Below are 15291 nucleotides of genomic sequence, written 5' to 3'. Positions count from 1 at the left end.
GACCATTATCAACAGGTACAATAACCTATACATTACACTGACCATTATCAACAGGTACAATAACCTATACATTACACTGACCATTATCAACAGGTACAATAACCTGTACATTACACTGACCATTATCAACAGGTACAATAACCTATACATTACACTGACCATTATCAACAGGTACAATAACCTATACATTACACACTGACCATTATCAACAGGTACAGTAACCTATACATTACACACAGACCATTATCAACAGGTACAATAACCTATACATTACACACTGACCATTATCAACAGGTACAATAACCTATACATTACACACTGACCATTATCAACAGGTACAATAACCTATACATTACACACAGACCATTATCAACAGGTACAATAACCTGTACATTACACACAGACCATTATCAACAGGTACAATAACCTATACATTACACACAGACCATTATCAACAGGTACAATAACCTGTACATTACACACTGACCATTATCAACAGGTACAATAACCTGTACATTACACAGACCATTATCAACAGGTACAATAACCTATACATTACACACACTGACCATTATCAACAGGTACAGTAACCTGTACATTACACACTGACCATTATCAACAGGTACAATAACCTGTACATTACACACAGACCATTATCAACAGGTACAATAACCTATACATTACACACTGACCATTATCAACAGGTACAGTAACCTGTACATTACACACAGACCATTATCAACAGGTACAATAACCTATACATTACACACAGACCATTATCAACAGGTACAATAACCTGTACATTACACACAGACCATTATCAACAGGTACAATAACCTGTACATTACACACTGACCATTATCAACAGGTACAATAACCTGTACATTACACACAGACCATTATCAACAGGTACAATAACCTATACATTACACACAGACCATTATCAACAGGTACAATAACCTATACATTACACACAGACCATTATCAACAGGTACAATAACCTATACATTACACACAGACCATTATCAACAGGTACAATAACCTATACATTACACACAGACCATTATCAACAGGTACAATAACCTATACATTACACACTGACCATTATCAACAGGTACAATAACCTGTACATTACACACTGACCATTATCAACAGGTACAATAACCTATACATTACACACTGACCATTATCAACAGGTACAATAACCTGTACATTACACACTGACCATTATCAACAGGTACAATAACCTATACATTACACACAGACCATTATCAACAGGTACAGTAACCTGTACATTACACACTGACCATTATCAACAGGTACAATAACCTATACATTACACACTGACCATTATCAACAGGTACAGTAACCTGTACATTACACACAGACCATTATCAACAGGTACAATAACCTATACATTACACACAGACCATTATCAACAGGTACAGTAACCTGTACATTACACACAGACCATTATCAACAGGTACAATAACCTATACATTACACACTGACCATTATCAACAGGTACAATAACCTATACATTACACACTGACCATTATCAACAGGTACAATAACCTGTACATTACACACACAGACCATTATCAACAGGTACAATAACCTATACATTACACACAGACCATTATCAACAGGTACAATAACCTATACATTACACACAGACCATTATCAACAGGTACAATAACCTGTACATTACACACTGACCATTATCAACAGGTACAATAACCTATACATTACACACTGACCATTATCAACAGGTACAATAACCTATACATTACACACAGACCATTATCAACAGGTACAATAACCTATACATTACACACAGACCATTATCAACAGGTACAATAACCTATACATTACACACAGACCATTATCAACAGGTACAATAACCTGTACATTACACACAGACCATTATCAACAGGTACAATAACCTATACATTACACACTGACCATTATCAACAGGTACAATAACCTGTACATTACACACAGACCATTATCAACAGGTACAATAACCTATACATTACACACTGACCATTATCAACAGGTACAATAACCTATACATTACACACAGACCATTATCAACAGGTACAATAACCTATACATTACACACTGACCATTATCAACAGGTACAATAACCTATACATTACACACTGACCATTATCAACAGGTACAGTAACCTGTACATTACACACAGACCATTATCAACAGGTACAATAACCTATACATTACACACTGACCATTATCAACAGGTACAATAACCTATACATTACACACAGACCATTATCAACAGGTACAATGACCTGTACATTACACACAGACCATTATCAACAGGTACAATAACCTATACATTACACACTGACCATTATCAACAGGTACAATAACCTGTACATTACACACAGACCATTATCAACAGGTACAATAACCTGTACATTACACACTGACCATTATCAACAGGTACAATAACCTATACATTACACACAGACCATTATCAACAGGTACAATAACCTATACATTACACACAGACCATTATCAACAGGTACAATAACCTATACATTACACACAGACCATTATCAACAGGTACAATAACCTATACATTACACACTGACCATTATCAACAGGTACAATAACCTATACATTACACACTGACCATTATCAACAGGTACAATAACCTATACATTACACACTGACCATTATCAACAGGTACAATAACCTGTACATTACACACAGACCATTATCAACAGGTACAATAACCTGTACATTACACACAGACCATTATCAACAGGTACAATAACCTATACATTACACACTGACCATTATCAACAGGTACAATAACCTGTACATTACACAGACCATTATCAACAGGTACAATAACCTGTACATTACACACAGACCATTATCAACAGGTACAATAACCTATACATTACACACCGACCATATGCACACACAACTACAACACGCAAAGCGTTTATCACATCCTTTCTCCTCTCCCTCTCTCTCTGCGTCCGTCTGTCCAGGTTCCATTCATTCCTGCTGTTCCTGGGTCAGCCCAGTTATTCGGTTCGGGAGATCAAGGTGACGTGGTTCTGCCGTCTGGTCAGCGACTTCAGCCTGGAGTTCAGAACGTCCAGAGAGAGAGTCGTGACCCAGAAGCAACGGAGGGCACAACACCGCAACAGAACCAAGACCCGGGGCAAGATGATCACGGATGAGGTAGAACCAGGGGGGCAGTCAGACAGATATTTTGTGAAGCCACTATGGAGAATCGGGATTTCCTGAAAGTTCATATAATGGGCGCTGTCATTGGGCCCAAAAAAACCCATAGCCCCATAGAAGTCCATGTATTTGGGCCCAACTTCACCTAGACTGTATTACCTTAATAAACATGGTCATGAATACTTTCTGCTTCCAGTCACTAGTTTAAAGTCTCATTTCTAATGTCATAATATTCTTTTTGGAAAATGATGGTCCCATTTATTAAAGAAATGACCATAAAGTCGCCTATGTTCTGAGGGGCGTGGCTACCGTTACAGTCTATGTTGTCTGCCTCGTTGTCTGGGCCAGCCAATGGGCCAGCTGGGCCCAAACGGATCTAGAAAGATGGCGACTTACAATACAAGGACTGACAGGCTTCATTTTACATTCATGTTAGACCCGGGGAACGCTTTGTCCATATTTTTTACAGTCTATGGGTAGAACACAATAGAATGACGCTAGAACTGAGACGTATGTTTATTTTAACCCATTCTGACCTGAGATCAGATTCTAAAAAATGTCTTCTAAATCCTGACAGTTTTCTGAAAAAGCCATGTTTCTATGTCAGTGGTTCTTCCATTATTTTTGAGTGGTGCAACCACTCCTACATCCAGCAATGTCCGTGTACCTGTGTGTGTACCTGTATGTATAAGTGAGCACGAGTATGTTACTTATTTATACCAGTAGGGGGCACCAGAGTGGTGCAACCACTCCTACAACCAGCAATGATCCTGTTGTCATGAGCACGAGTGGTGTGCGCATGCGTGAAATTGGAACTATACAGAGAAGAAATTGGACGATACAAATTGGAACGATACAGAGAACCAATAGACGGGAGTTGCACCACTCGGTTCACACTGGTGTGATTTTTTTTAAATAGAAGACCTACAAGCTCGTAAGCGCGCCACTCGGTGGCACGCTATGAGCTTGTAGATCTGCTATGTTTTAAATAGCTGAAGCATAACGTAATGCTAACACCAAAAGGGGTTCCCGGCCTAAAATGGGCTAATGAACGTTTAACTTTTTTTAATTTGTGTATTTTCTAATTTTGGAAAAATAACAAAAGAAAAAAGGAAAACGTTCCAGTTAGAAAGTATGATCAGTCAATCAATCAATCAATCAATCAATCAATCAATCGATGAATCAATAAGTCACTGAAGAGAGGTGCCCGATGGAGCTGTGTTGTGGGTGGATTCAATCACAGGATTATTTTGTGTTCTCTCTCTCTCTGTCTATGTCTCTGTCTCTCTCTCTCTCTCTCTCGTTTCATATCCGTCCTGTTTTACCTTTCAGACAGAGAAGTTCTCGGGGGCGGTGCCGACCGAGAACAACCCCGTTGTCATGGCAACGGAGGCGGAGCAGGGGCAGGAGGAGGAGCATGAGAACATGAAAAATGTTCTAATCAGCAACAGCAACAATATGGCCACCAGACGCAGCCGCGCCGGACGCAGTAAGATTAGTTTATCATGTTCATTTACAGTTTACAGTACACATAACCTTAAGCATTGGTCCGTTTATACTGTGCATACATGCATATCGTCGCTGTCGGGGCAGAAAGCCCATCTCTATATTTTAACTTTTTGTCACACACAAGTATCAAACGTAAGCAGATCTGCAAGCTCGATGTGCTACTTTTGCTGTTTTTGGAATTTGAATCCTGGAAACTGAAAACTACAGTTTTGGACATAATTATGAGGTTTCCTACCGACGGGGACTATATTCTACTGTATACAGTGGCGTGCACAGACATTTAGAGGGGCAGGTGCTCAAGTGAAAAAAAAGGGCACCTTGTGCAGCGCATTTTGGGGCCGGAACCCATTTTGGTGCTTTAGCTATTGAAAAATAGCAGATCTACAAGCTCATAGCGCGCCACCGAGTGGCGCGCTACAAGCTTGTAGGTCTGCTATTTTTCTTTAATCGAAGAACCACTGACATAGAAACATATAGCTTTAGATTGTGGGGGCCTAAATAATTGCGAATGCACTGAGCACTAACTATGAGACCCTGCAGATCATGTCTGTCTGTGTGTGTGTCTGTCCCGCTGTGACACCACCCGCCCACCACCAGAGGGCGCAGCTGTATCACACAAAACACACACGCACGCACTCTCACACACACACACACACACACAACTTAACTTTAAAAAAAACTTAACTTAATGAAAAAACTTAACTTAAAAAAACCTTTAAAAACACTTAACTTCAAAAAACGTAACTTAAAAATAAAATCTTTAAAAAAACACAAAAAAACTTAACTTCAAAAAAAACTTAAAAAACACTTAACTTCAAAAAACTTAACTTCAAAATAAAATCTTAAAAAAACACAAAAAAGAGAACTTTAAAAAGAAAACCTTAAAAAAGTATGTAATTTATTATAATTGTTGTTATTGCCATTTACGAGCTGCGTTCGCTTCCCGCGTTTGCGCGTTTTACTTGTATAGTAGAAGCGTTTTTTTATCAAGATTAGATAAATGTTCACCGCATGGTCCACACTAAAATGTAAGATTTCTTCTTTTTTTTTTAGCACATTGCCAAAAGGGCAGGGGGTGCTCTAGCACCCCCTAGTGTCTATCTGTGCACGCCACTGACTGTATACATTCTGATCATAACACGACTCCTCAGGTCTGGGCAGGGTGAGTCCATCTCAGATGACCAAAGAAGACAACGTCTGCTCGGACCGAGACGACGCCACGGATGACATCATGGATCGGCTAGTCAAATCCGTTACCCAGAATCCCTCGGAGCGGCCCGCCAGCCCCAAGGCACGCAAACGGTCCCGCCTGAACAGGAAGTCAAGTGAGTAAACGCTTTTTTTGGATTGGCTGTTTTTTTTTTTTATCCTATGTTGTAATTTCAGTATATTGTTCATTATGAATGAATACAGTACAGGAAAGAATTGGGTCATGCAGTAACAGGATGCCAGCCAGTTTCCAAGCTGTGGAAGATGGTAGAATCTTTTTATATTATATATATATACACACACACACACACACACCAGTGTTGTTTTCGTCGACTAAAACTAAGACGAAAAATGTTCGTCGACTACCTTTTCCACTGAAGAAAACTAAATGTAAACTAAATTCAAACTATGCTATGGTGACTAAAACTAAGACTAAATATACTGACAATTTCGTCAACAAATAAAAACTAGACTAAAATGTTAGGAAGGGACTAGTGGACAACAGATCCAGTATAAGTCATTTTACACTTGGTTGCATGCTGACAATAGCAGTTGTGACGCGTTGTGAGGTTGTAGATCGGCTATTTTCAGCATGTATAAAATCTGTCATTACGACGGCATCAAGGCCTGCCAAAATACATTTCAGTCAATGTAGTCGACTAAAATCTTATGATGTTTAGTCGACTAAAACTAGACTAACACTAAGACATTCCAGGTGTCTAAAATGTGACCAAAACTAAATGGAAACTATTCAAGAGACTATGACTAAAACTAAAATAAAAATTTGCTGCCAAAAACGACACTGATACACACATCGTATATTCAGTTCTGAAGCTTACATCTCTGTAATATCTATAATAAACAATGTATTTATTGAGCTGCAAAGCAATTATGGAACTATAAGCCGGGATGGGCATTTTCTTTTTCTTTTTTTCAATAGTCAATGAGACATTATTATTGGCGAGGTGCTGACCGCAGCAGAAGTCAGTCTGAGGGAGTGGAATGCACTCATGCATGCAAATAGTTTAATGAGGCAGTGTTTCAACCCGGAGGTTTTTGTCATGACGAAAGATTTGTTTCCCCACCAAAATGCTACAGATATGTATCTACATTGTAGAGACGGCTATACGGTAGCATTGTGAATGATGTTCTCAAACTACAAACGATGCAAACGATTGGCCATAGTTTTGCGACCACTGCTCTTAGACACTGACAGTAGACACTGACAAGGTGCCTTAATGCACATAAGCACTTCAGCAGTAGTAATGGAGAAAAGGGGAACTGAAGGCACTACAAATAAAAACATTTTAACATACTGTAAGCTGGGGAGAAAATTGCAACTGCTGACCTTCCTGTTGCAATTTCACTTCTCTAACCTTCCTCTAACCTTCCTGTTACAATCCCAGTTCTCTAAACCAGTGTCACTGGTATACATTATATCCCTTTCGTTTGTTTCCTACAATTTCTTACATTATTTCAAAACAAACGTGTAAAACATTTTTATTTATTCATACAAAATAAAAATGACAAATTCCACTTTTTTTTTTTTTTTTTAAGAAGTAGTGAAAATGGCATCTACAAGCTCCTGGGGCCACTGAGCTACTGTAGATCTACAAGCTCCTGGGGCGCACTGAGCTACTGTAGATCTACAAGCTCCTGGGGCGCACTGAGCTACTGTAGATCTACAAGCTCCTGGGGCCACTGAGCTACTGTAGATCTACAAGCTCCTGGGGCCCCTGAGCTTGTACTTGTTTTAACTATTTTGGGTCTGGGTGGAGACGTACGTTTTCTCTTTTGGGTCTATTCTCCAGCTCAAAAGTTTGGCAACTACTGCTCTAAAAGTCTGACCCCATGGTCAACACAACATTTCAGGGGCAGAGACATTAATTAAGGCTTCATCCACACCTACATAAACGTAGCATATAAATGCATAATAATATAATAATGCATATAAAGACCTACGTTTATCCGTTTACCCGGATACGTGTGGACAAGGCCTAACATTATCCTCAGCTGTGGGTCAAAGTCAAAGCTGATAGATAGGTCAGTACGATGGGATGCGATTATGTGTCCACAATAAGAAACTGTGTCCAAAACATCCTGTTATCTCTTTATCCTTGTCTCTCTTTCAGTCTGTCTGTCTCTGTTTGGACTTATTAAAGCCCTTCACAGCAGATTATACGCACGCACGCACGCACACACACACACACACACACACACACACACACACACACACACACAATCTTGCCCTACAATAGCCATAGCAGGGTTAGTATCTCGCTCTACACATGGAGGAGTGGAAACCACAACTGGAGCCAGATTGACAATTTAATAGCAGTAGTAAGTCAGCGAGTCTGTCTCTTGCAGCTTGTTGAACCTCACAGGGTGCAGTGCATTACACCGCCACCTCCAGACCTTCATGTGCCCTTAACCCATTTAGGCCTGACGTTGAAATTAAAAAGATGTCTTATATTATTCTGACAGTTTTCTGAAATACAGTGTATCTGTATCAGTGGTGCTCAATATTTCATGTCAAGGACCCCAAAAATGATATGTATTTGGCCACCGACCCCCCATCTGAAAATATGTTGTTCCAGGAACCCCTCAGCAAAGATTTGAGTTAGAAACGTTGGCTCTGAAAGAATATACATTCAAAGATTTGCACTACATTTTCACGATTTTTCAAAAATATCAGACCTACAAGCTCGTAGCGCGGCACTCGGTGCCACGCTATGAGCTTGTAGATCTGATATTTTTTCAATAGCTAAAGTATAACATAATGCTTAAAACACTAAAAGGGGTTCCCGCCCAAAATGGGTTTTAATGTACCCTAGCAGCATGTATACTGTACATACAGCAACGAACTATTGCCAAGCTGCCTCTGATTGGCCTACCGAACGTCCCCTTCTGCGAGTCGCACACAGAACTGTTTCTCCTCTAGTCATGTGTCACAATCATTCACAAGCATGGAAACGACGCCGGTGTCACACTACCAGTAAAATGGTGACCACCTCCTTGCGACTTTCCCTACTTGCGGGACTCTGGGGGACGAGGATTTACTATCCTGTCCATATCGGGCTGTAACTCGAACTTTTGACACGGCAACCCCCGCTTTTAGCGTGCTCGGAGGTCTCTCTCATGGCTCATGTTCGCTTGAGACGGCGCCCCCTCCGTCGTGGTCAACGTAGTAGGTTGTTGGAAAAATAGTAGCAGAAGTGGGTTTTCGAACCCGGGAGATGGCAGCTTGTAGATTGTTTATTGTCTCCACCAGGCCGAAAGCATGGGGGGAGAGTATGTTTTGCACGTCCGTGTGTCCTTCCGTCCGTCCGTCCGTCCTTCCGTCTGTTATCAGCTAATCTCCGGCACCGTTGGCCCGATCCATGCCAAACTTTGCACACACACTCCCTGGATGCCAACGACGAACCTTTGCCCCAAAATGTCCAAAACGGCCTGTTATAGCGCCACCAGGAGGCCGACTTTTTAAAAAAAACATTTTTGGATATTGCTCCTCCAGATTCCGTCCACAAATCCCGCTAATTGTTACACACTATCTCTATAGTCATGTGTTCAAGATGGATCTGTCCGATATTTCATATTCCATCCTAATTGGCTTTCAAAGTTTGCAGGATTGGCCCTTTTGAAACGAAAAGCTTCAAATCATGAACGCAGCGTGCAATTTAACGTGAAATCTTTCACAGACTTTCCTCATAGGCTGAGGAATATATCCCACCCTTTTCACATTGGCCTGTTATAGCGCCATCAACAGGTGGATTTTTTGCAAAACACATTTTTGGAACAAAATGCCTCAAATCAGCCAATTGCCATCAATGGTATAAGAACAAATGGCACCCTTTTCACATTGGCCTATTATAGTGCCTCCAGGAGGCCACAACATGACCTGGCCTGGTGGAGACCTGTGCCCCGAGGGGCACTTTATCTAGTTTTTGCTATAAGTTTATAGGGCTTAAGTGGTTCAGTTTAGAACTAAACCTGTCCTCTACACAGAGGTTTGTTGTGTTCCCTGATACACAAGTTGGTCAATCGGATCATAAATTACGATAAAGCTAAAAACAAATCCCCCTGTCACAGTTATTGCATAATCGCCTAATAATAATAAATAATAATGAGTGGCATTTTTATAGCGCTTTTCCAAGTGCTCAAAGCACTTTACAATGGTTCATTCATTCATACATTGGGAGGTGAAGCGGCGAACAGTCAACGCCAGCGTCCTCACTTCCCACATTCTGACCAGAAATGGTGGCGAGCTCACACCGACCGACTCATTGGAGGCAATGTACTGTAGGGTTCAGTGTCTTGCCCAAGGACACTTCGACATGTGGACAGGAGGTGCCGGGATTCAAACCGCCGACACAAGGATCATTGGACGACCTGCTCTACCTCCTGAGCCACAGCCGCCCAAAAATTGCAATTATATAATTGTTTCCATGTTCTTTATTTTATTTTATTATTATAGCGAAATAGCAGGTCTACAGCTTCCCAGATCAGCTATTTCCGCTATTGTCTTTCTACATTTTCAGAATTAAGTATTTTATTTATAACATAATTATAACATTATCAAATATGTCATCAAATCATATCTGCCCTGTGCAATTTGTGATTATGAAGCCTATTATATTCCAATGTTGAATGCCAAAAACGCAATTAAATGGCTAATCACAATTCATTGTTCTCTTAAATTTGTAATCTAATGGTTTGTGCTGTAGATGCTATGGTCAGACTTCAACAAACATGAACTCTGACCTTGGAATATGCATTCCATCAGTGTTTAAATTCGCCTGGAAATTCGCACAGTAAATGCACAGACAACTTCACACATTTAGTGGCCTGGCTGCTATACCATGGTCAGAAACGACAAACGGAAGCATGAATGCCAAACGTCCTGGTTCACATGAGCTTTCCTAGGATCAAATCCCACCAGAGTCAGACCCTTATTTGCCGTCTCTTCATCAGCTTTACTACTGTCTGTCTTCACACTTTATTGTCATTACGAGTGGAGGATTTGTTACGGAAAACTGAAAACTCTCTCTGTGTGTGTGTGTGTGTGTGTGTGTGTGTGTGTGTGTGTGTGTGTGTTCGTTCCAGTGAGAAGGACATTGAAGAGCGGTCTCAGTCTGGATGTGGTGCAAGCTCTGGGTCTTAGCAACAACAAGACAAATGACAACCTGTGACACCAGGACACAAGCACACACACACACAACAGTGCACAGTGACAGAAGCCTAAAGCACTAAGACCCAAGAGCATCACGAGGACGGCATCCTTTAACCCATTCTGACCGGAGATCAGATTCATACGAGGTTTCCGCCGGACACACACTGGTCTGATGAACCCATTCTGACCTGAGATCAGATTCTAAAAATGTCAGTCGCTCTTCGATTTTTCAAAAATAGCAGACCTACAAGCTCGTATCGCGCCACTCGGTGGCGCGATACGAGCTTGTAGGTCTGCTATTTTTAAATAGCTAAAGCATAACATGATGCTGACACCAAAATGGGTGCCCGGTCAGAATGGATTAAATAAAGCAATGGTCGTCCCAGGTTCAATCCCCTGATGCAGCCAGCTACGTGACCTGTGCAAGTGCCTTTGAGCAACGTGTTGAACCCCTGCCTACATGCTCCACTCTATAAGTCTCTGTGTGGATACTGGACACCATTGCCAGATGTGACTAATTTGACATGCGGACGTTATTATTATTAGCATGTCAAACTGTTTTGCGAAGGCAAACAACAAAGCATTTTAAGTATTGAGAAGAATTTCATCTTCTGTGCCATTGCTGTTCTTTTACATAATTTCTTAATTATTGGTCGGGTCTCTTTATGATATCATGGTTCGAATTTAATTTTGTAGAGAATTATCAACCAGTTAATATTGGATATTTTAAACAGTACAGTTTTATATTTAGTTGCTTTACATGGCAAACAGTATGACATGTGTTTTATTAATTCAAATCTGCTGTATAGGCTGCACCCACACCACACATCTATTGTAGACACAAACGCACACAAACGCACACAGACACACACACACACACACACACACACACACTCTAAGGTGATATATGGTGTTGTCTATATTTGTTTTGTAGTAGGGAAATAGTGTAAGTTCACAGTGGTGCCTTTAAAACACAAATGAAGAAACAAATGTTTTCAGTTCAAGTTGGTGAGTAGTATGATTAATGTTTAATATTGTGAAATGTACAGTTTTTTTTTTGCCTATTTGCACTGGGAGTGGGGACGTCCAATGAAACATAGTATTATTGAAATTATGGCACGGAGTTGCTCCTTCGGCTTGCTCTTTGTTGACTGAGAAAGTTGCATGAACTGAACATGGTAAATCATTTACGCACCAACACCCTGGCACATTATTGACTGATTGGTTTTTTTTAATCAATCAATCAATCGGTGAAATCAGACATGTATAATCATTTACACCAACATCCTGGTTCACACTCGTTCACTCCTGGGGAAACGCCCAGTTTAGCAATTACGCCACTTTGTACCGTTATTGTCCACTGGACCAGGTGCAGTTTAAATGCCTTGCTCAAGAGCTCTTAGCAGTTACATTAAGGTGAGGGATTAGTTTTTTTAAAATAAATGTATAGTTTATTTTATTTTATATATGCCTGTGTTCACATTGAATGTACTATTGGTTTGGTTTGTTTTATGAAGGCTTTAGGAGTCCTTATATTCAGGCACATTGTAGCCACCTGTCCTGCACACTATATGTCAAGTTTACTGTCCTTAGTGTGGAGACGGCAGCCGTACCTGTCTGCCCTACAAACGACACACAAAGGCAAACGGTAACTAGCTTATTTTAAATAACACTGGTCATACTCTTTCCCCATACATTTTCATGAATTCAATTATATGAAATAACATGCGACGATTCATAACATCGGACGATTCTGCTCGTCACTGTAGAACAGACAGATAGTGCCGTCTCTAGTGTATAATTTAATGGTGGTTTAAATGGAAGACTGTTTTCAACTATATAATTTTAATTATGAATAAAGATTTCTAAATCATAATTTGTTTGTAGATCTGTTACACAACACACAAGCACACTTATTATTGGGGTCAAGCGCAAAGGGCTCCGTGAAAATTCAGCCATTTTAGCAGTTTTGGCAGTTCTGAGCTATTGTTCTTCACAAAATTCAGCAATATGGTCTAAAGGGCTGTGAGATCCCACAGGAACTGAAGCTCACGCTAAAGTCAAAAGACCTCTGACCTTTAGATCTCCCGATGAGTCAATTGCTATGATTCGCCCTTTTATTGGCCACGTCAAAGAATTTCGGGGCCTTGGTAAGCACTCACTCCCCTTGAAATCACATTTCCATTCATGCGAATGGAGTCTGGACTCTGGTTTACGGGACTACGGTGTTGACAGACAATCTTCATGAAAATAAAGCATTCTTCCACTTCAAATGCACAGAGACCTCTTTAAAGTTCGCCACCTTCTTACCTCCTTCCACATTGATTTTGACTCATTCAAGGTATAGAACTTTTAAAGAACTCGTGTGCTGTACTAACCCCTTCAGCCAATCATCATCATAAAAAAAGCTGTCATCTCCAGTCCAAAAAGTCCAGTAGTGATTCAATTTTATCAATGTTTATATAGCTCAATTTTCGAACGCGCCCTTCGACACTGACTCCGGGGGAGCCCACAGGGTTCGAACTGGCAATCTTGCGGTTACCATCCAGCCACTCTACCGCTGAGCCGCCAGCCACCCCGTGCTTTGTGCTTTTTGAACATTATATTGGATTGGCCTGATCTTGCAGGACATTCTAAAGCCTGCAGGAAGTATTACTGATGAGTTCTGGGACAGACGGTGATGCAGTAAACTCCTAACTGCACCTCTGAGTCATTTTATAGCTGCCAATAGTAAGGACTCTAAAGGCCAGGGAGACTGTGGCTCAGGAGGTAGAGCAGGTCGTCCAATGATCCATGGGTCGGCGGTTCGAATCCCGGCTCCTCCTGTCTACATGTCAAAGTGTCCTTGGGCAAAGACACTGAACCCCAAATTGCTCCTGATGTGCTGGTTGGTACCTTGCATGGCTTCCGCCGCAATCGGTGTATGAATGGGTGAATGTAATGCACAATCTATGTAAAGCGCCTTGGATAAAGGCGCTATATAAATGCACCATTTACCATTTACCAGTCCACACATCTACTTCTCACACACCAATTTCTACCATTATCACCAATGGCAGTTGCATTGGTGTGGACTGGCCTTAAAACTGTTTTGTTGCAAGGTGTTGCGACTAGTTGCATAATTGGTGTGGCCTGGCCCTATAAATGCAGTGGTTCTCAAGCATTTTAATGTCAAAGACCTCAAACGTAGTTGGCTGCAGTGCAGACCCCCATCTTGAAACTAATTTGTATAGGCTATAAGAGTTTTTCACAATTTCTTTTAAAGATTATTTAGCCTACATAAACATATATTGTTCCAAAACGGAAAAAAATCTCCAATTTCTTTGTTTAAATCAATTCGAAATGTTTCCAAAATAACCACTGCTCTAATGTGACCAACTGATCTGTCATTTAAATGGTTTGAGTAAAGTCTTGAGTAAAGTTTAACTCTGCATAGGCCTATTTATTATGGTAATAAAGTATACATAGAGTGTTTCTTTAAAGGACAAATCCTTAACGGGACCTAGGTCACGTGCCCTACAACACGCCCGAGTACCGACCGAGCCCCCCATCTACCTCGGAGGAGAGGTAGTACCTTTCCTCACCGACTTTTTAGGCACGACACCGGCTTGTTACAAAACAAACTGTGACCAATCGAATTATGTGACCCCAGAAAGTGTGTATAGCAGCGCTTGTCGATGTTTTAATATCTATTATGTTATTGGTAATACCGTAATGGCAATAATTATGGCTCGTTCGTTCAATTTACGTTGAGAAATGGTGAACTTTTCACTTGAGCAGATGTTTTTTTCCTTCCTCGTAGCATTTTACATTGACTTTGATTTATAAACAAGCTTGACAGCCAAATGAGCCGTCTGGTGACCTTTACTCCCCTGTCACCTTTTGTTAGCTCAAGATTTAAGCTCTCGCTAAATTAAAATCTACAAATCTTAAACTAACCTTTTGTGCTGCTGTTACTGTAGCTACAGCTAAGAACGACTTTACCCAACATGGGGAAACTGCAACCACACCACACCACTCTGTATAAATAAAACGCAGAATTCCACAGGCCACCGATGTCGCTGTAACACCGTCCGCGGCGACTGGACTGACTAAGTGCGTGCGTGAGGCAGTGAGCAGCCAGCCGCCGGTGTTCCTTCTTGTTGATACAGTAAACTAAACCGGACCGTTCAGCC

General features: G+C 40.8%; 1 protein-coding gene across 1 annotated transcript in view; it reads left to right on the top strand.

Annotated features, from left to right (window-relative positions):
- Positions 1-11225, top strand: part of fhod1 (formin homology 2 domain containing 1) — a 114389-nt gene extending 103164 nt beyond the window's left edge. Inside the window, exons 23-26 of the mRNA XM_083759772.1 lie at positions 3030-3225; positions 4561-4717; positions 5880-6062; positions 11050-11225. Coding sequence (XP_083615898.1) covers positions 3030-3225; positions 4561-4717; positions 5880-6062; positions 11050-11135 — 622 coding nt within the window. The 3' untranslated portion in view covers positions 11136-11225. The remainder of the gene's footprint in view (positions 1-3029; positions 3226-4560; positions 4718-5879; positions 6063-11049) is intronic.
- The last annotated feature ends 4066 nt before the right edge of the window (positions 11226-15291 follow it).

Source organism: Protomyctophum parallelum (assembly GCF_964188405.1).
Source record: "Protomyctophum parallelum genome assembly, chromosome: 2".
Taxonomy (NCBI): Eukaryota; Metazoa; Chordata; class Actinopteri; order Myctophiformes; family Myctophidae; genus Protomyctophum; species Protomyctophum parallelum.
The sequence above is the reverse complement of the archived record's forward strand: the minus strand, read 5'-3'. Positions and strand labels throughout refer to the sequence as shown.